The sequence below is a fragment of the Trichosurus vulpecula genome, chromosome 8 (assembly GCF_011100635.1).
Source record: "Trichosurus vulpecula isolate mTriVul1 chromosome 8, mTriVul1.pri, whole genome shotgun sequence".
In the NCBI taxonomy this organism is placed as follows: domain Eukaryota; kingdom Metazoa; phylum Chordata; class Mammalia; order Diprotodontia; family Phalangeridae; genus Trichosurus; species Trichosurus vulpecula.
Genome location: NC_050580.1, coordinates 212362095 through 212388924, shown reverse-complemented (window position 1 = coordinate 212388924; position 26830 = coordinate 212362095). Strand labels below are relative to the sequence as shown.

The following is a 26830-nucleotide window of genomic DNA, read 5'->3' as shown; positions in this document are numbered from 1 at the left end:
CCTCTTTCCATCCTACAGAACTACCTTTTCTTGCCACTTTCATGCAAGATAATTTACCCCATTCTATCTCTCTCTTTCTCCCTCTCTCAATATATTCCTCTCTCATCCTTCAATTTGATTTTTTTAGATATAATCCCTTCATATTCAACTCAACCTGTGCCCTCTAAGTATATCTATATCTATATCTATATCTATATATACATATATATATAGATATAGATATATATATATATACATATATTCCCTTCAGCTACCCTAATACTGAGGTCTCATGGATTATACACATCATCTTTCTGTGTAGGAATGTAAACAAAATAGTTCAACTTTAGTAAGTCCCTTATGATTTCTCTTTCTTGTTTACCTTTTCATGCTTCTCTTGATTCTTGTGTTTGAAAGTCAAATTTTCAATTCAGCTCTGGTCTTTTCACTGAGAAAGCTTGAAAGTCCTCTATTTTATTGAAAATCCATATTTTACCATGGAGCATGATACTCAGTTTTGATGGGTAGGTGATTCTTGGTTTTAATCCTAGCTCCATTGAGCTCCAGTATATCGTATTCCAAGCCCTTCGATCCCTTAAGGTAGAAGCTGCTAGATCTTGTGTTATCCTGATTATGTTTCCACAATACTCAAACTGTTTCTTTCTGACTGCTTGCAGTCTGGGAGATTTGGAATTTGGTGACAATATTCCTAGGAGTTTTCTTTTTGGGACCTTTTTCAGGAGGCAATCAGGGGATTCTTTCAATTTCTATTTTACCCTCTGGCTCTAGAATATCAGGGCAGTTCTCCTTGATAATTTCTTAAAAGATGATATCTAGGCTCTTTTTTTGATCATGGCTTTCAGGTAGTCCAATAATTTTAAAATTATCTCTCCTGGATGTATTTTCCAGGTTAGTGTTTTTCCAATGAGATATTTCACATTGTCTTCCATTTTTTCATTCCTTTGGTTCTGTTTATAATATCTTGATTTCTCATCAAGTCACTAGCTTCCACTTGCTCCAATATAATTTTTAAGGTAGTATTTTCTTCAGTGGTCTTTTGGACCTCCTTTTCCATTTGGCTAACTCTGCCTTTCAAGGCATTCTTCTCCTCATCGGCTTTTTGGAGCTCTTTTGCCGTTTGAGGTAGTCTATTAAGGTATTATTTTCTTCAGTATTTTTTGGGTCTCCTTTAGCAAGTCATCGACTTGTTTTTCCTGGTTTTCTCGCATCCTTCTCATTTCTCTTCCCAATTTTTCCTCTACTTCTCTAATTTGCTTTTCCAAATCCTTTCTGAGCTCTTCCTGAGACCAGTTCATGTTTTTCTTGGAGGCTTTTGATGTAGGCTCTTTGACTTTGTTGACTTCTTCTGGCTCTATGTTTTGGTCTTCTTTGTCACCAAAGAAAGATTCCAATGTCTGAGTCTGAATCTGAGTCTGTTTTCGCTGCCTGGCCATGTTCCCAGCCAACTTACTTGACCCTTGAGTTTTTCATTGGGGTGTGACTGCTTGTAGAGTAGAGAATACTCTGTCCCAAGCTTGACAGGCTGTGATGTTGTTTTCAGAACTATTTCTGCACAGCAAGCTCTGCCACACCAGCACTACTCCTCTCCCAAGAACCGCCAACCCAGACCGGACTCAGATCTAAGCTGGCTCTGCACTCCTGCTCAGATCCTCCACTTAATTCCTCCCACAGGGTGGGCCTGGGGCCAGGAGAAACTGCAGCTGTAGTTCTGTAGCTACACCTCCTCCACTGGCCCCAGGACAGTGGCCAAACTGCAAACTCCTTTCACTCTGTCCCAGCAGCTTTTCCCACCAACCTTCTCTGTTTTCTTTGGTGTTTGTGGGTTGAGAAGTCTGGTAACTCCCACAGCTCACTGATTCAGGGTGCTAGGGCCTGTTCTGCCTGGCTCCCAGTCTGGTTGGTCCAAGTGGGGCTCACACTGGTCTCTGCTCCACTCTGCTCCCAGTTCCATGTGATAGACTTTACCCCGCGACCATCCAAGATGTCTTGGGTTGGAGCCCTGCTTCCCTCTGCTATTTTGTGGGTTCTGCACTCCTAGAATTTGCACTCCAGAGCCATTTTTATAAGTGTTTGGAGGGACCTGGGTGGGGAGCTCAAGGAAGTCCCTGCCTTCCAGCTGCCATCTTGGCCCTGCCCCCACTTTTTCCATTCTTAATTTTATTGTATTTATTAGTCTAAATACCTTATCTTTCCTACTAAATGTTGAGGCACTTGAGAACAAAGACCATGTCATCTTAGACAATTGGGTCTCAATTCTATCTTCTGTAAAATGAAGGAAGTGATTTAGATGACCTTTAACGTCTGTGAGAGTTCTTAGTATGACTCAGACAAACATTTTAGCGGATTGTGACTTGGCATTGATTAGGACATTGAGCAACCTGTCCTTATAGTCCTCTTGATTTGAGAGAGAGTGGTTAAGTGGTCAAAATTAATAGTATTCATGCCTTATACCATGTACCACAACAATTCTAACCAGATCAAAGATCTAAATATTTTTAAATGATTTTTTTAGCTAGAAGAAAAGCAATAACATTTATCACTATTTCACTTTGGTGAGTACCAAATAACACTGCAAAGTGAAATAGATCATATCTGAGCTCTTTAAATAATAAATTACAGTAAAAATAGGAAATGTAAAACAGAAATGTTCGTCACTGGCTGTAATAATTATATAGAGTAGCTTAATGAATGTAAATCTATTGACACAGCAAAAGGATTAAACAAGCTCAGAAAGTATCTTCATCAGCAAACATCTGACTTAGTTGGAAAGCAGAAAGTGGTAACAGCTAACACCAGGTTAGAATACCTAATCCTCTGCAAAATCTTATAAAGGAGGATGTTGTAGGATTATGATCAATATCATCTCAAAAACAGAAAAGAAAATTTGGCAAGATATCCAAAGAAGCAGTTACCCCCATGGGCATTTAAGGATGAAAAGGGAAGGAGGGCAATAAACAAAAAAGGGAAAATATTTGTAAAAATCATCATAAGGAATTTTTCTCCATCAAAGATGGTAGAGCCATAACAGTTTGACTCCAGTGCTGTAGTCCCATTTGTGTTGGGACTACCTAACTCCGTAGTCCCAGGTGGTAAAAATGACAATAAAAAGGAAAAAAAAAGCAGAAAAAGCTTGGATGAAATGTGATGGTATTGAGGATCAGTATATAATATTTTAAGCAAGGGAAGATACTTAAAATGTAGTAAAAAGCTTGGGCATTTTTAATACTGAAAAAAAGATGATTAATTTATCAACTTATATAACTTCTGTCCCATCTATACACAATCTTTATGGCTATCCAAACACGAATCAAGACATGCTTAATGAAGGTATTTGTAAAAAATAAGTAGTCTTTCATAAATTATATTTGATCATTGGCCACATCTTTACTACTTTGCACTTGACTAAAAGATGCAGAGAATATATGATCTCATTGTGACTATGGTTTGTTGATTATGAAAAAGCATTTGATTTGTTGGAACAAAAGGCTGCCTTTAGGGCATTTTTCCCAACAAGATGCCTCATATTCATATATCAAAATCATTCAAGATTACTTGAAAGACATAATAATAGAAATAAACCTGTTCAAGAACCTTCTGATTATAAACAGGTGAGATATAAAATGAGGAGATATATGCTCAGCAAAGGTATTCATCACTGTCTAGCACAGAGTAAAAATTAAAGAGGGATTCTCTGTGGATGGTGAAGTATTAAGATGCATTTTTGGATGGTATTTTCTAGGTGGCATCAGGGTCTAGAACACTTCAAAGCCTCCTGCAAAAGAGCTCTAACCAAAATATAATTTGGCCTTATCGCTGTATCAGCAAGGCAATAAACATAATATAGATGATAATTGTCAAAATGCCTATGTAGTTCTGTATCGCAAAAGATTTGTGACTTTCCACATAGAAGTTAGAATAAGTAAACCATCTATTCAGACCCAGAGAACCATATCCCACAAGCCATTTGTCCAGTCTAGTACAGTAGTAAAACATTCCACACACAACATTACAACCTGGAGCCTCGCCATCCCAAAACCTCTCTGCCCCCTGCTGGGGCCTTCCCACAAATACACTCATAGCCACCATGTCTGCTCTTTCCTTCAGTTCTAACTGTAGTAACTGCTCTCTCAACATTTCCTGTGAAACAATTTCCTTTTCCTCTCAGCAAGCTCCACCACATGTGACTTAGGCTTCCCATGATGTAAGCAGGTCACGTGACCTATTAATGGGTGGGAAAGATCTTCAAATCTAAATTGCTATTACAATCACTCACACACAAAGGATCAACTGCATATAAAATGTTTATTTCCCAGACTAAAACATGTATTTGGATCAGTATTTACCTCTGGAATTGACATTACATATGGACAATGAGTTGAGTCTGGAATCCAAAAGGAGAAGGCAAGGGGACTAGACTGCTTTCAGGAAACTGTAAAGCTCTGTTCTTCACCCCAAGCTCCCCATAAAGGCAAAACCATATCTTACCAATGCTAATATTCTACTGGAAGTGAGACATGCAATACAAAAACTTCTGAAAAATTAAAAAGGAGCATCACACAGAGAGCATAGGAGATGTGCATGATGGGTATGAACAGGTGACCACATATAATCAACAAAGAACTTTGAGAAAGAACAGGAGTAAAAGTGTCAGCAAGGAAATGTGTGATAGGACAGTGAAGGACGGAATTTGGACAGCCAGAATTCTTCACTGTTACCCTTGTGATGTCAAAATAAAGTGAGGAGGGCCTCTAGCACAGTGGGTATGTCCCTTGTTGCAAACTTAGGAGAAAACCTAGGCTAGCGCAGTGATTCAGGTCAAGTGTTAAATTGCAATGAAGCACATGGAGACCATAAAATGCAATTTAAAACAACTTTACTCTTTACAGGAAATTAAAATAATATGACTTTCAAATTTAAAATGATACCAAACGGTAGTCACTTCTAATTTTACAATCACCAGGGCAACCAGCCACAGAAAGTTAGGAAAGCAATCCCAGTAGGCAGGTGGAGCTCTAATAAAACTTCTGGCCCCAATTACCCTCAGACTGGGTGTTTTTTAATGATTCAAGTTACAAAGAAGCCAAACAGCCTTTCTGTGCCCTTAAAGGACCAGCATCCAGGTGTATAGGGGGCTGGATGAGGCCCCTGAAGGGGGAAGGGAAAGAATAGATAAGGAGAAAGGAATAGAAGTGGAGGAAGCTCGAGACCTGCCAAAGTAGTAATGAGAGCATTAATATGCTCCTGTCCATAGTCGTGTAGGGTGGCTCTCTTCTGGAGAAATAGGCACAATTTCCCATCTGCCCCATAGTAACAAGGGAGGGCAGCTTCTACCCGTGATGACTAATGGCAAACTGAATTTTTTCAATTTCCCATTTCTTAGGCTGGGTGTGGCTAGCAATTTTTCTAAGTGCATTCCTTTATTCTACTTTAAATTGTGTTTTACTGAACTAGTTACTCTTCATAAACTGGTTTTAACAGACATGTATATTTCCTTATGTCCATTGCCACTATTACCTCACCATCTTTGCTACTTCAGGGGAAATCATAGTAAGTGGGATGAAGAATACTTAAGAATGAAATTCTGAAGACACAAAAAATAGTCCAATGAAGAAAGTCTAATGTGTGATCAAGGAACTCAACAATCAACTTAGATTTTATTTGTCTATCTATCATCTATCTATCTGTTTATTTTTTTGTTAATTTATGTTTAAAATCAGGTCTTCCTATCTTGCCCACACTGAAAGGTCAGGGGCTAATCATGGGTGTGATGCCATTACCAACTGACGTGGGAGCTTTGACCTTCTTCATTTCCAACCTGTGCTTGCCTCACCTTAGTCATCCTAGTGGCTCCCTGCTCCTGGAGACTCATTAGATTAATGATGAACTTAGTTTATACACCCAGTTAACATATCCACCTGCAGCTCAGAATTCAAGAAATCTATGAGCCATCCTGGAAATAAGCCACCATATTCATCCTACTTAGATTTTAAAGAGAAATACAGAGAAGATAGAAGTAAGGCCAGGTGATAGAATATGAATAAGAGTAAGGCATCTGGGCAGCTAGGTGGCGCAGTGAGGAGAGCACCAGCCCTGGAGTCAGGAGGACCTGAATTGAAATCTAGCCTCAGACACTTGACACACTTACTAGCTGTGTGACCTTAGGCAAGTCACTTAACCCCAATTGCCCTTCCTCCCCTCTCAAAAACAAACAAACAAAAAGAGTAAGGCACCATCTTGTAAAAATAGCATAAAGAGCACTGAAGTTCATAATGTGCTAAGGCTGTCAACGAACACTTTAATGACCTGAAATGACTCTTATATTTCTATGGGGGAGGAAAAGAAAGAATTGAAGAATGGATAAGACCTTTACTTTAGAGTGGTTGGGAAGGTGATAAATGACAACACAAGAGAAAGTGAGCTGTTTAATTTGTATTTTGTTTTTGTTTTCTCTGCAAAAAATATGATCTTTATGCTGGAAGTGACAGAGCGAAAATGACTAACAGAGAGTTGATGCCTAAGAAAAGTAAAGAGAAAGAGAGAATTTATTTGCTCTTGATAAATCCAAGATAACCCAGATTAACTGCATCTTTGGGTCCTGAAAGAACTGGCTGATGTGATTGGTGAGCTGTCAGTGATATTTGAAAGACCATAAAAATGGGTAAAGTACCACAAGATTGGAGAAGAACAAATGTTGTTCCATGTTTTTAAAACAAATGTCAGACTCTACAAACTGTAGGCCAGTTATCTTGCCTTCATCCTTGGAAAAATTCCTGAACAGATCAAAGAGATGATTGCTTAATATCTAGAAAGGGATATGCTGATTACAAAGAATAAACATGGCTTTAACAAGAATAAATCATGCCAGTCTAGATATAATTTATCTAGATAAGAAAACTTTTCATAAAAAGCTTACACTATTCTTGTGGAACTTGCAAAGACACCAATCTAGGCTTGATAACAAGAGAAAATATTCCTTAAAATTAGAGGTTTCCTCAGTTGGTGAGCTGGAGGGGAAGATTCTCACTAATTCCTCTTATTGCCCTTCCTCCCTGTTTCCCCTGTTACAGCCTATGATCCTGGAGTATGATGGAGTCCTGAATGTACTCCCTTTCTGTTACTTCTCTCCATGAATTACGTGTATGTGTGGTTTGAGTATTTCCCCCTATCATTCCCCCCCAAATCTAGGAATTCAAGGATGAAGAAGTTTAAGAGAAGACTGGAGACAATTAGTCCTGTAAAGAACTATTTAATTACTGTTATTTCTTCTATGTTCAATAAACTATATGATTGCAACACAGTTTTTAACTCCATGGATATGAATTGGGGAGGGCAGTGACTGAGAAAGAAGAGCACAGGAAAAAAGGCTGGGGACTTGTGAACTATGTGTATAGACCACAGATTTCATATTTTAACATTTTAAAGAAGATTTCATGTTATCCCTTACATTAATTCCACCCTTCGTAAATACCACTCCTTGAAGTCACGAGTTCAGCATAGGGGAATGAAGGGATCTTCAGTCTGAAAGTCCTCTGGTGGCCACTGGGGATTTCACAGTTTTTTAGAAAGGCTGTACCATACATGCACAGGAGGGATACTTAATGAGACCACTGGGCTGGTGGCAGGAATAAAGTATCACCTGGTAGCCAACTAAGATATTGTATTTCCTTACTGGATAATTCGTGCAGAAACTTATCGTCTTTCTATTGGCTTAAGGAAAGTAAGACTTGAGTGACATGAACCAAGGGCCCCTAGGATTGGACTATAAGAATTAAAGATGTCACAAATGTAAAATGTGCAAAGGAACATGGAAAGGCTATATAAGGGATATGAAGCAAGTTCAGCAGAATCAGAATTGTATATCTATTTAACAAACCATTATCCATTTTCAACATTCAAAAAAATTTTAGTTCCAAATTCTCTCCCTTATGCCAGCCTCTCCCTCATCCATTGAAAAGGCGAGCAATATGATATCAATTATACACATGAAATCACGTATATGTAAAACATGTGTCCATTTTAGGTATGTTGCAGAAAAAGAAAGAATAATAAAGAAAACGGAAAAAGTATGCTTCAATTTGTATTCAGAGTTCATCAGGCAGTTCTCTCTCTGAAGGTGGATAGCATTTTTCAGTATCAGTCCTTTGGAATTGTCTTGGATCATTGTATTGATCAGAGTAGCTAAATCTTTCAGAGCTGATTATTGTTACAATATGGCTATTACTGTGGACACTTGTTTTGGTTCTGCTCATATCACTTTGCATCAGGTCATAAAAGTCTTCCCAGCTATAGCACAATACTATTCCATCAAAATCATATACCACACTTTTTTCTTATCTTATTTTTGCTCAGTTACATGTAAAAACACCTTTAATATTCATTCTTTAAAATTTTGAGTTCCAAATTCTCTTTCTCCCTCTCCTCCTACCTCCTTGAGAAGGCAAGCAAATTGATATAGATTATACATGTGAAGTCATGCAAAACATATTTCCATATTAACCAAGTTGCAAAAGAAAACACAGACAAAAAGAACAAGTAAAACAAAGTTAAACAGTATGCTTTGATCTGTATTCAGAATCCAACAATTCTTTTTTCTGAAGGTAAAGAGCATTTTTCATCATATGTCCTTCAGAATTGTCTTGGATTATTATACTGCTGAGAATAGTTAAGTCATTCACAGTTGATCATCATACAATATTTCTGTTATTGTATACAATGTTCTCCTGCTTCTGCTCACTTCACTTTGCATCAGTTCATATAAGTCTTCCCAGGTTTTTCTGAGAGCATCCTACTCATCATTTCTTATAGCATAATAGTATTCCATCCCAATCATATACCACAACTCATTCAGCTATTTACCAGTTGATGGGGATCTCTTCAATTTCCAATTCTTTGCCACCATGAAAAGAGCTGTTAAAATATTTGTGTACATATAGGTCCTTCCCCCTTTTCTTTGATCTCTTTGAGATATAGGCCTAGTAGTGGTATTGCTAGGTAAAAGGGTATGCACCATTTGATAGCCCTTTGGGTGAAATTTGAAAATTGTTTTCCAGAATGGTTGGAAAAAGAACCATATACTCATTGACTAAAATACACATGTGCACACACATTTGTATGTGTATTTTTTCTTTTTTCCTTCCTCCCTTTCTCCCTTCCTCTCTCCCTCCCTCCCTTCCTTCCTTCCTTCCTTCCACAAAACAACTCCAGAGGCAGTAGATTTTCAGATGGACTTGAAATGTTCTTTTTTTGTTTTTAAATACAAGCTGTACATACTTACAATATGTACATGGGATTTTAGGATGATAAATATAGTTTGAGAGCTAGACAACCTTGTAGGCTATCTAGTCCAACACATTCTTTTTGTTAATTAATTGGGTTCTACCTTTAAAATTCTGAGGCTTGTAGGCAACAGTTTACCCATCTTTTGCCTGTTTTGTTTGATTATATGTTGTTATGGCTCAGTGCCACTCAGTGACCTTGGGTAAGCTCACTTCATCTTTCTGGATCTCATTTTCCTCATTTGAAAAATAAAGGGGTGGGACTAGATGACCTCTAGAATAAAAAAAACATTTTCTTGATAACTTTTGTCCATTTGTCTATGTGTACCCTTAGCCTAAAGCCTTAGGAAGAAGAAAAATAGAAAAATTCTAGATTTTTTTCTATTCTATTTATAGTAAACTTTTTGTTCTTTAGGTTGGTTTGATGGCAGAGTTCTCCAGTTTATTGTATATTCTGAGTAATAGTGAATAGACATATCTATTGAGTGTGATCAGTTTTGGAGGAAACTAAGCCACTGCAGGCAGGAAGAAGGCTTCCAAAGACTAACTGCATGGGAATTGTAGTCTTGACAGATAGCCTAAATTTATGAGAGACAGACAGACAGACAGACAGACAGACAGACACACACACACACACACAGATGGAGAGAGAGACAGAGAGACACAGGGAGAGACAGAGAAAGAGACAGAGAGTGAGAGAGAGAGAGAGAGAGAGAGAGAGAGAGAGAGAGAGAGAGAATGAGAGGAGAGAGAGAGAGAGAGAATGAGAGGAGAGAGAGAGAGGGGATAATGGAGGGAGAGAGGGAGTTCTCTCAGTTTACCATCTCTGCCTATTCAAACCTTTGAGAAGGAAATGTGACTGTAACAGATTGTGGTTGTTCTCTGGGGTGCATAGAAGCTGGGGAAGTGTTTTAAACTGTATTCACTATCTGTTGTATAGAGCAGACATTTACTTCAAAATTTCACTATTTAAAAGTTTATTCATAATTCTTGATTTTCCTAGTATCTTAAAATGTATCTGTTATAAAATGTATTGTTATAAAATATTGACTGGTAGTAACTTTTTTATGATTTGTGTATATTTGTTCTTTATTTGAAGGGGAAAATCAGTAGTGTTTGGTTAGTACACACAAAGAGTCAAAGAACAGATGTTCTTCAGTTTATATGAATTGTTGGAGAGGTAGGGAAAGGACTGACCCCAGCTGGGGGCTTGAGCTATATGAAATTTTTGTGGGTTTTTATTATTTGTTAATAAACCTTATAAGCTCCTCAGAAGCAGAGGAAACTAAATCATGTGCTTCAAGATGATTTCACTAGGCTATTGAGTCATCATTCAACAGAATTAAATCATGTAAGGAGATTTGTAAAAAGAAGGTTGCTTTTCTCAGAGGTTAGTAGACTCAGGAAAATTCATTCCCGTCATTGGTCTTTTCCCTTTCTTTCATTCTTTCTTTCTTTCTTTCTTTCTTTCTTTCTTTCTTTCTTTCTTTCTTTCTTTCTTTCTTTCTTTCTTTCTTTCTTTCTTTTTTCTTTCTCTGGCTAAGGGCTGAGTGGAACTCAGTCAACTGACTAAGGAAGGGGTGAGCTAATATCCAGAGGGTGGGCTGGGGACTTGGGAAAGAGTGAACATGTCCACATTCCCAAGGTGAGGAGCCATTATAAGGAAGGAGTAGATCATCAGTTCAGCCACCATTGCCAATCTGCACTACTGAATATTTGCACATATGTAAATAGCATTTTCAAAAATAATAATATCATATTTGTTTATGGCATATAAAAACTTTAATAACTTTGCAGTTTAGGTAATGCAAAAATTGTTATCCCTATTTTACAGATGAGGAAACTAAGTCTCATAGAAGTTAAATAAGTTGCTTCTCATCATGTTACTAGTAGGTAATAGAACAGAGACTTGAATCTGTCTTCTGACTTTGAGTTCAATACTTAAACATGAGAAAATAAAATTCACACAGTAAGCTGCAAATAGTATAAGTTTTTTGATGACTCAAAAGGTAATTCAAGCCTTGACAATGTTTCAGGGTCACCATCATGAATATTAGTTAACACTATGCCCAGATGCATAGCAGTTCAAATGGTAATTTCTTGTTCAACTACTTTAGTAGGTTATGGAGATACAAAGTTGAGAAGGCAACACAGTTCCTCACCTCCAGGAGTTTATAGTCAAATAGTGGAAATGGCACATGTTAACAGATTACCATAACTCTGAAAAGAATTAAGTGTGTAGGATAGGTCAATAAGTCACATAAAAGATTGAAGGAGAGAAGGATTACTTTTAACATGAGGTAGCACCTGAGATGGATCTCAAAGAAGAAGGATTTCAGGTAGAGATACAGAAGAGGTTCCAGGCTTGTGTTTAGCATGTTTAAATGAACAGAGGCTGTTGAGGGAAGGGTAAGACTGGGGCATCCTGTAGTCCAGTAGATTGTGTATAGAGATATTTAAGGATATAAAGGTAAGGTGAAGCCAGGTTGAAGAGGATCTTAAGTGACTTCAGAGGCAGCTTGGTAGACATGGACCAGGCACTTTGCTAAATACTGTAGAAATATTATCTAATCTTTGGTCCTCATGACCACCCTGGTAGGTAGGTGCTATTTTTATTCTCATTTTACACATGAGAAAACTGAATCAGCTGGTTAAACGACTTGTCCAGAGTCACATATCTGGTAAGTGTCTGAGGCCATATTTGAGTTCATATCTTTCTGACCTCTCACACTTGGTGCTTTACATTTGTCAAATAGCCCAATGTTTTCAGCAAAGCTAAAATGTTCCCAGGTGCAAAAACACATTAAAAACACAACACAAATCTCCTAGAAATACTGTATGGATGCAAATCTTGAAATAGCACAATTTTCTGAAGAATTAAAATTCCATATGATCCAAAAAGACAATGAAGAGACTTGTAGTGGTTGTAACTAAGATACAAGATGTTTCCAATAATGACCTATGTACAAGAAATGGTAGAAAGGAAATGTGGGATCAGTAAAGAAGATGAACTGGACATGTAGGTAATAAGTGGACATTCTGAGTGTTACACTAATATTTACAAAATTTTTTAAAAGATCTGGAAGAGGTCTTCAATATATCAGGTAGGTCATCTGTGGAATATCTTTGGAGAGAGTGTATAAAAAATAATATCCCAAGACGAGAAAACAAGACTGGGTTGTGATTTTCCCTGATAGAGAATATTCATGTCAATGACAACACAAATCCATTGAATACAGAAGTCTCATATGGCTGTTGAATTAATTTTTTCTGAAATGCTAAATAAGTCACATTTTCAGTGTGTTAGTAATATTATTTCTTATCTCCCAAATCTGATTATAGTTTTCTTTCCTCATAAACTTTTTTTATTTGTTTAACTTACTGCCCCTTTATCTTCTGTATCTGTATAGAAGTTGTCTTTTATTGTTTCAATGTCAACTACTCAAAGGCTGCTACTATTTTTTAAGGCCATTTATAGCTAACTAGAAAAATTCTAATCAAATTTCTTTTGCAAACATAGTTACATGAAACTGAACCTGCTATGTCTTCTAAGGAAGCTTATTATAGTTCTTTTACTGTGGTAGGAATTACTGTTAGTCTCATGATAAGAAGTTTGACCAAAGATGTTGAAAGATGGGAATAACTAACATTAGAAGGATTGTGGAAAAATAATAGCAATTATATAGCACCGTGTAAGACACTGTGCTAAGCGCTTTACAAATACGATCTCATTTTATCATCACAACTCTACAAGATAGGTGCCATTGTTAGCTCCATTTTATAGATGAAGAAACTGAGACAAATGGAGAAATTACTTGCACAAGGTTACCCAGATAGTAAATGTCTAAGTCTGGATTTGAACTCAGGTCTTCCTGATTCTAGGCTTGGTGCTCTATTCGTTACATCACCTAGCCACACAAAAACACTCTTAGTAGAGTTGTAAATTGGCTCAATAATTCTAGAAAGCCATTTAGAATCATAATTTTAATAAAGTGCTAGCACTTATAAAGCATTTTAAGATTTACAAAGCACTTTTACATATATTATCTCATTTGATTCTTGTAACAATCAGCACAAAACATGTACTAGTATTTTCCTCATCCTATTTTATTGATGTGGAAACTGAAGCTGAGAAAGATTAAGTAACTTGTTCAGAGTCATATATAGCTATCTGAATTAGGATTCAAACTCAGGACGTCATGACTCTGAGCCTCAAACTCTATTCACTGTGGTACCTTGCTCTCTACTGTACTAACTATCTGTTAATTGTGTTAATAAAATAACTAAAATGGCCATAACCCTTGACTCAGAGAAAGTCAATGATAGAACAAAAGATCCCATATCTACCAAAATATTTATAGCAGCATTTATCAGAGTAGGAAAAAAACTGGAAACAGAGTATATATTCACAGACTGGGAAATGACTATAGAGATATACAGTTATGGTGCATGAATATTCAAATACTCAAATGATTCTGTGATTCTCTCATTTTAAAAGTTCCCTTCAATGATACAGATAGCACCCTACCTATGTCTGCATTTTCATTCAACTCTTCTTCATGCTCTCCCATGAGTTTGCCACAGAGGATCCATCCAACCTGCTAGAAACCTTCCTCTCTTTCTCCTGACATTACAAGGGTACCAATGGAGCACTATGGGTCTAATTGTCTTCTATCACCAAATTCTTTTCTTATCATAAATTTCTTTGATTACGTATTTTCTCCTATTCCTCAAAGTTCCTTATATGTTACAGAGTTTTCTCATACCTGCCAGGTGCCTCACCAGTTCCCTCCCCTTTGATATTCCATTTTAATTTTTCAGAATATCTTTGTGCCATATAGTAAGCTGAACAGAATGTTAATATTAAAAAGATAAGTCTTTGTCTCTGTGGCAAGTTTGGGGTTGTTAAAGGAATGTTGCAGTTTCCTGAAAGTAACCCAGCCCCCTCACCTCCTCCTTTTTGATTTCAGGCTCAACAAATTATCCATCTATAAATATTAGTCTTACAGATTCACATCAATGGATGAATTCTGTAAGTTATTCATCCAAATACATGTTGTAATCTGGATAATAGGCAGTTTAGAGCAGAGGTTGTCAAACGCCTAGTCCACGGGCCTCATCACTCCTGAGTATGGCCCAAACCAGATTAAAATATAATTGGAAAATACTTAAATAAAAATACTATGAGAATTGGGTGTGGGGGGTGGGGCAGAGCCAAATGGCCATGTGAAAACAGCATCTTACCGGAGCTCTCTCACAAATTCTGTCAGACACCTCTAAAAAAGTGAATCTGAGCAGATCTGAGAGAGTTAGAAGCCACTAGTAGACTGAGTGGGGCAAATTTCCAAGCCAAGAGAGTTCTCAAGGTCAACAGGATGGATCTGTAGGCTGGGAGAGTGCCCGGGGTACAGAGTTGCACTAGACCACACCAAAGCAGAAGCAGCTGTGGAAACCAGCCAGAGATCCAGACTGGGAGAAAGCTGGGCACCCGAAACTGGCGGAGATCCCCAGGCCTCATAGCACAGGATGGGAGTCTGTCAAAGCAATGGGAGGCAGCAGTGCAGCCCCTGTGGCCATGAGACGTCCCCTCCTGAAGCTTGCAGCCCAAAGATTTGAAATTCGACTTCTTCAGGTAAATGGCTCTTATCCCTCCCTCCCTCCCTGACCCAGAGAATACCTCGGGAAAAACCTTGGAATAGAGGAGCCAAAAGTGGGGCTTCAGTAGCCAAATAGTGGGAATTCCTGACTCCCAGAAGGGAGGAGCTAACAAGGGTCAACACCAGAACCCAGATGTGCCTTTGTGCAGCCAGGGGAAGTGGCAGACTCTAGCACAGACCGTGGCTGAGACCACCCATGCTGGAGAGCAGCCCCAGGGGAAGAGGAGACTTCCAGAAGTCAGATGACCCCTCCCCCACACCTCAGAAAACTGGAGGCCATAACACACAAAGCCAGTAACTAGGCTCACAATTCTCAGAATGAGAAACCTGGGACAGAGCTTCCTGAGCCTGAAAAGCAGAAATCCACTTTGAAGCCAGGAAAAAGCTAACAAATATGAAGAAGAATACAAAAAACCTGAGCACTACTGATTTTTTTATGGAGAAAGGGAAGATCAAAATACCAATTCAGAAGAGGACAGCATTGTCACTATATCGACATCTAATACCTCAAAAGGGAGTGTGAACTGTCTCAAGCCCAAAAAGCATTCCTGGAAGAGCTAAGGGAGAATTTTAAAAACCAAGTTAGGGAGGTATTTTTTTTTAAATTTATTTAATATATTTAGTTTTCAGCGTTGATTTTCACAAAAGTTTGAATTACAAATTTTTTCCCCATTTCTACCCTCCCCCCACTCCAAGATGGGGTATATTCTTGTTGTCCTGTTCCCAAGTCAGCCCTCCCATCTGTCACCCCACTCCCCTCCCATCCCCCTTTCCCTTCTCTTGTAGGGCAAGATAAATTTCTATGCCCCATTGCCTGTGTATCTTATTTCCTAGTTGCATGAAAACACTTTTTTGTTGTTGTTGTTTTTGAATATCTGTTTTTAAAACTTTGAGTTCCAAATTCTCTCCCCTCTTCCCTCCCCACCCACCCTCCCTAAGAAGGCAAGCAATTCAACATAGGCCACATGCGTATCATTATGTAAAACCCTTCCACAATACTCATGTTGTGAAAGATTAACTATGTTTTGCTCCTTCCTAACCTATCCCCCTTTATTGAATTTTCTCCCTTGACCCTGTCCCTTTTTGAAAGTGTTTGTTTTTGATTACCTCCTCCCCCTGTCTGCCCTCCCTTCTATCATCCCCCCTTTTTTATCTTCTTCCTCCTTCTTTCCTGTGGAGTAAGACACACAATTGAGTGTGTATGTTATTCCCTCCTCAGGTCAAATGCAATATGAGCAAGATTTACTCATTCCCCCTCACCTGCCCCCTTTTCCCTTCCTACAGAAACACTTTTTCTTGCCACTTTTATGCGAAATAATTTGCCCCATTCTATCTCTCCCTCTCTCAATATATTCCTCTCTTATCCCTTAATTTGTTTTTATTTTTTTAGATATCATCCCTTCATATTCAACTCACCCTGTGCCCTCTGTGTATATATATATATATATATATATATACACATATATATGTATATATACACATATATATATATACATATATATACACACACCTACATATATACATACATAGACACAGACATATGTATATATATATATATATATATGTATATACATATAAATATATGCATATTCCTTTCAGCTACTATTATATTGAGGTCTTATGAATCATACACATCATCTTTCCATGTAGGAATGTAAAAAAAAACAGTTCAACTTTAGTAAGTCCCTTATGATTTCCCTGTCTTGTTTACTTTTTCATGCTTCTCTTGATTCTTGTGTATGAAAGTCAAATTTCTATTCAGCTCTAGTCTTTTCACTGAGAAAGCTTGAAAGTCCTCTATTTTATTGAAAATCCATGTTTTACCTTGGAGCATGATACTCAGTTTTGCTGGGTAGGTGATTCTTGGTTTTAATCCTAGCTCCATTGACCTCTGGAATATTGTATTCCAAGCCCTGTGGTCCCTTAATGTGGAAGCTGCCAAATCCTGTGTTATCCTGATTGTTTTTCCACAATATTCAAATCATTTCTTTCTGGCTGCTTGCAGTATTTTCTCCTTGACCTGGGAGCTCTGGAATTTGGTGACAATGTTCCTAGGAGTTTTCTTTTTGGGATCTATTTGAGGAGGCGATCTGTGGATTCTTTCAATTTCTATTTTACCCTGTGGCTCTAGAATATCAGGGCAATTCTCCTTGATAATTTCTTGATAGATGATATCTAGACTTTTTTTTGATCATGGCTTTCAGGTAGTCCAATAATTTTTAAATTATCTCTCCTGGATCTATTTTCTAGGTCAGTGGTTTTTCCAATGAGATGTTTGACACTGTCTTCCATTTTTTCATTCCTTTGGTTCTGTTTTATAATATCTTGATTTCCCATCAAGTCACTAGCTTCCACTTGCTCCAATCTAATTTTTAAGGTAGTATTTTCTTCAGTGGTCTTTTGGACCTCCTTTTCCATTTGGCTAATTCTGCCTTTCAGGGCATTCTTCTCCTAATTGGCTTTTTGGAGCTCTTTTGCCATTTGAGGTAGTCTATTTATTAAGGTATTATTTTCTTCAGTATTTTTTTGGGTCTCCTTTAGCAAGTCATTGACTTGTTTTTCATGGTTTTCTTGCATCATTCTCATTTCTCGTCCCAATTTTTCCTCTACTTCTCTAACTTGCTTTTCCAAATCCTTTCTGAGCTCTTCCATGGCCTGAGACCAGTTCATGTTTTTCTTGGAGGCTTTTGGTGTAGGCTCTTTGACTTTGTTGACTTCTTCAGCCTGTATGTTTTGGTCTTCTTTGTCACCAAAGAAAGATTCCAAAGTCTGAGACTGAATATGGGTGCGTTTTCGCTGCCTGGCCATGTTCCCAGCCAACTTACTTGACCCTTGAGTTTTTCCTCAGGGTATGACTGCTTGTAGAGCAAAGAGTACTTTGTTCCAAGCTTGAGGGGATGTGCCGTTGATTTCAGAGCTATTTCTATATAGCCGGCTCTGCCACCCCAGCACTCCTTCATCCTCAAGAACCACCAACACAGATGTGATGCAAATCTTCAGCAGGATCTGCACTCCTGCTCTGATCTGCCACTTAATTCCTCCCACCACGTGGGCCTGGGGCCAGAAGTAACTGCAGCTGTAGTTCTGTAGCTGCACCTCCCCCGCTGCCCGTGGGGTGGTGGCCGAACCACGAACTCTGTCCCCCGCAGTTTTCCCACTAACCTTCTCTGTTGTCTTTGGTGTTTGTGGCTTGAGAAGTCTGGTAACTGACACAGCTCACTGATTCAGGGTGCTAGGGCCTGTTCTGCCCGGCTCCTGGTCTGGCTGGTCCTGCTGCCTCCCATGCTGAACTCTGCTCCCCTCCACTCCATGTGCGATAGACCTCATCCAGTGACCATCCAGGCTGTCCTGGGCTGGATCCCTGCTTCCCTATGCTATTTTGTGGGTTCTGCAGTTCTAGAATTTGTTGAGAGCCATTTTTATAAGTTTTTGGAGGGACATGGTGGAGAGCTCACGCAAGTCCCTGCTTTCCAGCCGCCATCTTGGCTCCACCCCCGGAAGTCCAAAAAAATTAATTTTTAATAAGGAGCCATCTCAGGGTGGGAACAGAAATAAAATTTTATTCAATTCTCACAAGAATAGGGCGTCCGCTGCCAGAACAGATCTAGCAAGGGAGGCCTGAGAACAAATTTTTAAAAAGTAAAATGGGTGAAATGGCTAAGGAGATTCAGAATCTAGTTAGAGAAAATGATACCCTGAAAGGTAAAATCAACCAATTGGAAAAGGAGACTCAAAAGCAAAATGAAGACAGTAACTCATTAAAAATTAGATTGAGCACGTGGAAGCTAATGACTCTATTAAGCATCAAGAACTAGTCAAACAAAATGTAAAGAATGAAAAATAGAAGAAAACATGAATTATCTGATTGGAAAAACAACTGACCTGGAAAATAGATCCAGGAGAGACAATTTAAGAGTTATTGGCCTACCAGAAAACCATGATAAAAAAAAGAGCCTGGACAGTATTTTCCAAGGAATCCTCAAGGAAAAGTTTTCTGAGGTCCTAGAGCCAGAGGGGAAAATAGTCATCGAAAGAATCTACCGATCACCCCCTGAAAGAGATCCCAAATTGAAAATTCCAAGAAATATTATAGCCAAATTTCAGAATTATCAAGTCAAGGAGAAAATACTGTAAGGAGCCAAAAAGAAACAATTCAAATATTGTGGAACTACAGTCAGGATCACGCAGTATCTTTCGGCTTCTGCATTAAATGACAGGAGAAATTGGAATATGATATTCCGAAGGGCAAAGGAGCTTGGACTACAACCAAGGATTAACTACTCAGCAAAATTGAGCATAATTTTTCAGGCAAGGAGATGGACATTCAATGAAATAATGGATTTCCAAACCTTCCTGGTGGAAAGGCTGGAGCTCAATGGAAAATTTGATCTTCAAATACAAAACTCAAGAGAGACATAAAAAGGTAAACAGGGGGGGAAAAACCCCGACAAACCTTGCTAATCAATAAGGGCAAATTGTTTACATCCTTATGTAGAATTATATTATTTATACTTTTTTTTTCTCTTTGGAGGGGGGAAGGCAGGGCAATTGGGGTTAAGTACTTGCCCAAGGTCACATAGTGAATGTGTCAATGCCTGAGGCTGGATTTGAACTCAGGTCCTCCTGACTTCAGGGCCAGTGCTCTACTCAGTGCACCACCTAGCTGCCCCAGATTATATTGTTTTATATATTTTTAATGTGTGTGTATGTGTGTATATATGTATGTATACACACACATACACACACATACACATATGTATAATATGTCAATCTTGGGAATAAAACAGTTATGACAATTGAAAGGGATACACATAGACTGTGGGTGTCAGTATAAAATAACAGATATAATGATAAAAAACAAAATTAAGAGATTTAAATGGAGGATTCTGGGAGAAGAGGTAAGGAGGTGGTAGAAACGCGTAAATTACATCCCATGAAGAGACACAAAAACATATTGTAGTAGAGGGAAAGAAGGGAGGGAGAAAAGTAGTATATGAGCTTTACTCTCATCGGATTTGGTTCAAGAAGAGAATAACATACTCCGATAAGTATAGAAATCAAACTTGTCCTGCAGGCAGTAGGAGGGGAAAGGGGAAAGAAAAGGGGGGGTGGTCAGAAGGGAGGGAAGAAGTAACAAGGGGAAAAGGATAAGATAAGGGAGGGGAATCAAGAGGGAGGGAAAATTGAGAAGGGTGGTGGTCAAAAGCAAAACTCTTTTGAGGAGTGGAAGGGAGAAATAAAAGCATAAATGGGGTGAGGGGAACAGGATGGAGAAAAAGATACAGCTTGTAATCATAACTGTGAACGTGAATGGGATGAACTCTCCCATAAAATGGAAGCAGATAGCAGAATGGATTAAAAACCATAATCCTACAATATGTTGTTTACAAGAAACACATTTGAAATGGGGATACACCTGCGGGTAAAAGTAAAAGGCTGGAGTAGAATATATTGTGCTTCAGCTAAAGTAAAAAAATCAGGAGTAGCAATCCTAATCTCAGACAAAGCAAAAGCAAAGATAGATCTAATTAAAAGAGATAAGAAAGGACACTATATCCTGCTAAAAAGGCACCATAAACAATTAAGCAATATCATTATTTAGCATATATGAACCAAGTGGTATAGCATGTAAATTCTTAGAGGAGAAGTTAAGAGAGTTACAGGAAGAAATAGACAGCAAAACCACACTAGTGGGGGACCTCAAACCCCTGCCCCCAAACCTGATGAATTTAATCTCAAAATAAACAAGAAAGAAGTCAAGGAGGTGAATAGAATTTTAGAAAAGGCAGATATGACAGACCTTTGGAGAAAACTGAATGGAGATAAAAAGGAATATACTTTTTCTCAGTGGTATATGGCACATACTCAAAAATTGACCATGTACTAGGGCATAAAACCTCATAATCCAGTGTAGAAAGGCAGAAATAGTCAATGCATCCTTCTCAGATGATGACACAATAAAAACTGTTTGTAATAAAGGACCATAGAAAGATAAACTAAAAATTAATTGTAAACTAAATAATCTAATCCTAAAGAATGAGTGGGCCAAAGAACAAATCATAGAAACAATTAATAACTTCATTCAAGAGAATGACAATAATGAGACAACATACCAAAACTTATGGGATGCAGCAAAAGCAGTTCTTAGGGGAAGTTTCATATCTCTAAATGCTTACATGAATAAAATAGACCAAAAGGAGATCAATGAAGTGGGCATGGAACTGAAAAAGCTAGAAAAAGAACAAATAGAAAATTCCCAATTAGATACCAAATTAGAAATACTGAAAATCAAAGGAGAGAGTAATAAAATTGAAATCAAGAAAACTATTGAACTAATAAATAAAACTAAAGGCTGGTTTTATGAAAAAAAAACAATAAAAATGATAAACCCTTGGTTAATTTGACTAAAAAATAAAGAAAACCAAATTACGAGTACCAAAAATGAAAAGGGTGAATTCACCTCCAATGAAGAGGAAAGTGAAACATAATTAGGAATTATTTTACCCAATTTTATGCCCATAAATTTGATAACCTTAGGGAAATAGATGAATATTTACAAAAATACAAATTGCCCAGGTTAACAGAAGAGGAAGTAAATTACCTAAATAACCCCATCTCAGAAAAAGAAATTGAGCAAGTCATCGATGAACTCCCTAGGAAAAAATCTCCAGGACCAGATGGTTTTACATGTGAATTCTATCAAACATTTAAAGAACAATTCCTATACTTTGTAGACTATTTGGGAAAATAGGGGAGGAAGGAGTCCTACCAAATTCTTTTTATGACACAAATATGGTACTAATACCCAAATCAGGTAGAGTCGAAACAGAGAAAGAAAATTATAGACCAATTTCCCTAATGAATATTGATGCAAAAATTTGAAATAAAATATTAGCAAAAAGAATGCAGCAACTTATCACAAGAATAATACACTATGACCAGGTAGGATTTATTCCAGGAATGCAAAGCTGGTTCAATATTAGGAAAACTATCAGCATAATTGATCATATCAACAACAAAACTAGCAGAAACCATATGATCATCTCAATAGATGCAGAAAAATCTTTTGACAAAATACAACACCCATTCCTATTAAAAAGACTAGAAAGCATGGGAATAAATGGAGTCTTCCTGAAAATTATAAATAGCATCTACCTAAAACCATCAGCAAGCATTATATATAATGGGGATAAACTAGATGCATTCCCAATAAGATCTAGGTTGAAACAAGGATGTCCATTATTATCCCTATTATTCAATTTGGTACTAGAAATGTTAGCTTTAGCATTAAGAGAAGAAAAAGAAGGAATTAGAATAGGCTTTTGTAGATGATATGATGATTTACTTAGAGAATCAAGTAAAAAACTACTTGAAATAATAAACAACTTTAGCAAAGTTGCAGGATATAAAATAAACCCACATAAACTCTCAGCATTCCTATTTATTGCTAACAAAGCCCAACAGCAAGAGATAGAGAAATTCCATTTAAAGTTACTGTAGACACTATAAAATATTTGGGAGTCTATCTGCCAAGACAAACCCAGGGCCTATATGAACACAATTACGAAACACTTCTCACACAAATAAAGTCAGATCTAAATAAATGGAATAACATCAGTTGCTCATGGTTAGGTCAAGCTAATATAATAAAAATGACAATTTTACCTAAATTAACTTATTCAGTGCCATATCAATCAAACTACCAAAAAATTATTTTACAGTGCTGGATAAAATAATAACAAAATTCATCTGGAAGAACAAAGAGTCCAGAATAACAAGGGAATTAATAAAAAGAAATGCTAGGGAAGGTGGCCTAGCCATACCAGATATCAAACTGTACTATAAAGCAGCAGTCATCAAAACTACCTGGTACTGGCTAAGAAACAGAGTGGTGGATCAGTGGAATAGATTAGGTACACAAGATGCAGAAGTCACTTACTATAGCAATCTACTCTTTGATAAACCCAAAGAATCCAGCTTCTGGGCTAAGAATTCAGTATTTCACAAAAACTGCTGGCAACATTGGAAAATAGTATGGCAGAAACTGGGCATAGACCAAAATCTTACACCATATACCAAAATAAAGTCAAAATGGTTCATGATTTAGAAGTGAAGGCTGATACTATAAGCAATTTGGGAGAGCAGGGAATAGTTTACCTATTAGATCTGTGGGAAAGGGAAGAATTCATGACCCAACAAGAGATAGAGAGCATTACAAAATGCAAAATGGATAATTTTGATTATGCTAAACTGAAAGTTTTTGCATAAACAAAGCCAATACAACAAAGATTAGGAGGGAAGCAGAAAATTGGGAGAAAATCTTTGCAACCAGTGTCTCTGAAAAAAGCCTCATTTCTAAAATATACAGGAAACTGAGCCAAATTTATAGGAATAAAAGCCATTCCCCAATTGAGAAATGGTCAAAGGATATGAACAGGCAGGTTTTAGAGGGAAAAGTTAAAGATATCTATAGGCATATGGAAAAATGCTCTAAATCACTATTGATTAGAGAAATGCCAATCAAAACAAAACTCTTAGGCACCACCTCTCTCCTGTCAGATTGGCTAAAATGACAAAACAGGAAAATGATAAATGCTGGAGAGGATGTGGGAAAGTTGGAACACTGTTACATTGTTGGTGGAGTTGTGAACTGATCCAGCCATTCTGGAGAGCAATTTAGAACTATGCCCAAAGGGCTATAAAAATGTGCATACCCTTTGACCCAGCAATACCACTTCTGGGGTTGTATCCCAAAGAGATCACACAAGTGGAAAAAGGACCCATATGTACAAAAATATTTACAGCAGCTCTTTTTGTGGTAGCAAAGAATTGGAAATCAAGGGGATACCCATCACCTGGGGAATGGCTGAATAAGTTGTGGTATATGAATGTAATGGAATACTATTGTGCTATAAGAAATGGAGAAGATACGGACTTCATAATAACCTGGAAAGACCTACATGATATGATGCTGAGCAAGAGGGGCAGAACCAGGAGAACATTGTACAGAACCACAGACATATTGCTTCTGTGATGACTAACTTTGATAGACTTGGCTTTTCTCAGCAATACAAGGTTCAAAGACAGCTCCAAAGGACTCATGATGGAAAAAGCTAGCTACATCCAAGAAAGAACCATGGAGTATGAATGCAGACTGAGGCAAACTATTTGCTCTCTCTTTTTTTCTCTTCTTTTTTGGTTTTGTTTCTTCTCTCTCATGATTCATTCCATTGGTCATAATTCTTCTTTGCAACTTGACTATTGTGTAAATAAGTTTAATGCAGAGGCTTATATAGAATCTATATCAGACTGCATGCTGTCTTGTGGGGAGGGGGAAGGGAAGGGAATGGAAGAAAATTTGAAACTCAAGAACAAGTAGAACTAAGTATTGTAAACGAAAAATAAAAAATTTAATTTAAAAAAATAAAAAAATAAAAATAAAAAAATAAAAATACTACAAAGCATAGTTAATAGTAATATATGTGTTTCTAAGCCAACATAAGTTCTATGTACAATTTAGTGGCCTCCATTTCTATTTGAGATAACATAATTAGTCTAGAGGACTTCACCATCCACAGGGAATACTCTTTCAACTTGTACTCTGTGCTAGACAGTGGAGAATACTTTGAACTTCTATCTCATTGTTTTATGCCTCCCCTGTTGTTTACCATCAGAGGATTCTTGAATAGAGTTATTTCTGTTGTTACATCTTGCAAGGAATTTTGAATAATTTTGATGAATGAATATGAGATGCTTTGTTGGAAAAGAGCCCTGAAGGGAGCTTTTTGCTCTGCCAAATCAAATATTTTTTTTTCATAATCAACAAACAATATACACAATGAATCCTTAAAATCTCTGTATCTCTAAGTCAATTGCAAGGTGGGAAATATGTGATCTATGGTTGAATATCATTCATGAAAGTTGGCATATGCTCTGCAAATGCCATCATTGAGGATGCCTCAATTCATGTAGAGGTGACTCCTATAAAGATTTTGTATAGATAGGAAAATAGGCATACAGGTTAGTAGGTACTGAGGTTCTCTAAGTTGCTTTTTGGGGGAGGGTATTAATAAGGTCTGAGATTTTCCCCACACCTTTGGCATCGTATGCCTTTTCAGACACCTTTTATATTGAACTCTGAAACATTTTCATAATTGGTCCAATCTGGCCGCTTTTTCTTTCTTTGTTCCCTTTCTTGTCATCTCTATATCCCCTATAGACACATCTGTGGTTATGATATTAGCGTTCAAATGTAATAGTCCCACTTTCTTTGATGGAGAAAAAGTTCTTTTAATGATTTTTAAAAAAATTCTCCTTTTAATAATGTGTTACCCTCCTTCCACTTTTATCCTTGAATACCTATGGAATATCTTTCTTTGAATAGCTTGCCAAAGTATCTTTGAGCTTGTCTTACCCTCTACTGATTCTCTCAGCTTTATCAGATAGTAACTACTCATAATCATCCAACAACCTTCTTTGTAAGATTTTTACAAATGAGTAGATATTTTAATCTGGTGTTCTCCCTGACTGTCATCTCTACTTCTTGAGATAAGTCAAATGTTTGCTGACCAAGCTACCTTCTGGGTTCTACTGATCTTTGTGTTGTGGCAATTGATTTACGTAGAGTAAGCTTCTGTGTAAAGTCATTATAAGTGATGTCAGTATGATTTCTTTTGTTCATCTCCCATTTTATTGCCAATTGCTTATTTAAATAGTTCAAAATGTAGTTGATTTTTATGTATGCCATATTTTTCTCATTATTATTCTTGCTTTTTACTCATTCTTGTCTTGGCCCTGACAAATCAGTGGTCTGACTATTAAAATGCTCATTCAGTGAAAAATATCACATTAATAAGTCATTTCCTGTCTGTTAAAGATGTAGAGACTGGACTTGTGGCTTCATGGATATTGGGAACTTCTGGATGAGGGAACTCCCTCTACCAATGTAGGTCAGCATTTTCTCTTATAAGACTTACAGAGAGTTTCCTAGAGCACTTAGTGATTAAGCCTAGGGTGACACAGCCAATTTGTGATAGAGATAGGACTTGAACCCAGTTCCTCTGGCTCTGAGGCTGGCTATCTACTATGCTACATTGTCTTTTGTCTGCTAAAACAAAATGTATTTCATTTTTAATGGTATTATTCAGAACTATCTACAATACTGTTTTCTTGATAATAAGGATTCAGATAATCTGCACATCTTTGGCTTCTCTCATTCCTTTTTTTTCTGAACCATGTTTTCTCCAATATTTCTCACCATCCTCATTACTTCCCACTTTTTCACTGAATCCATGACATGTCAGAGTCTACATTGATCTAATTTGGAGGCTCTTAACAAGCTCTTCTTGAAATTTCTTTACCACTTTATCCTTAACAACCAATGTTGATACATAAGCAACAAATATTTTTATGACTGTCTTTTTGCAAATGATTTTATTTGTATTGCAGTACGAGTTGACATGGGATGTTCCTAGGAATGATATTTCTTGCTGCTTTGGAATGTGGTAAATTCAGTTCTGCCAATTCTTTTGTTTGCCTCTCCTCTGATCCATCCATATATTTAGTCACAACTTCCTTCTTTTGTTAGTTTTGTTAAACATGAGAAAGTCAAGATCTATATGATTCAACTTCTCTGATAGTCCACTTAGTTAAGGATCTCACACTTAGTGTACTAACATCCACATTTTATAGACAGTCAAAAAACTGATTCTTAGCACTATGATAACCTTCATAATATGTGAATATAATTGAATGTTTTGAAACTGTAAGAAAAGATGAACATGATAAATCCAAAGAAGGATGAGATAACTTATATAAACTGAAAAATGAAGCAAGAAGGATCAGGAAAATTATACACACATATGTCTGTGTATATACATGTATATATATACACACATG

General features: G+C 37.3%; 1 protein-coding gene across 1 annotated transcript in view; it reads left to right on the top strand.

The window, feature by feature from the left end:
* The window catches only part of SLC35F4 (solute carrier family 35 member F4), a 309305-nt gene that overhangs the window by 225693 nt on the left and 56782 nt on the right, over nucleotides 1-26830 (top strand). Inside the window, 1 exon segment of the mRNA XM_036736238.1 lies at nucleotides 20014-20040. Within this exon segment, the coding sequence (XP_036592133.1) occupies nucleotides 20014-20040 (27 nt within the window).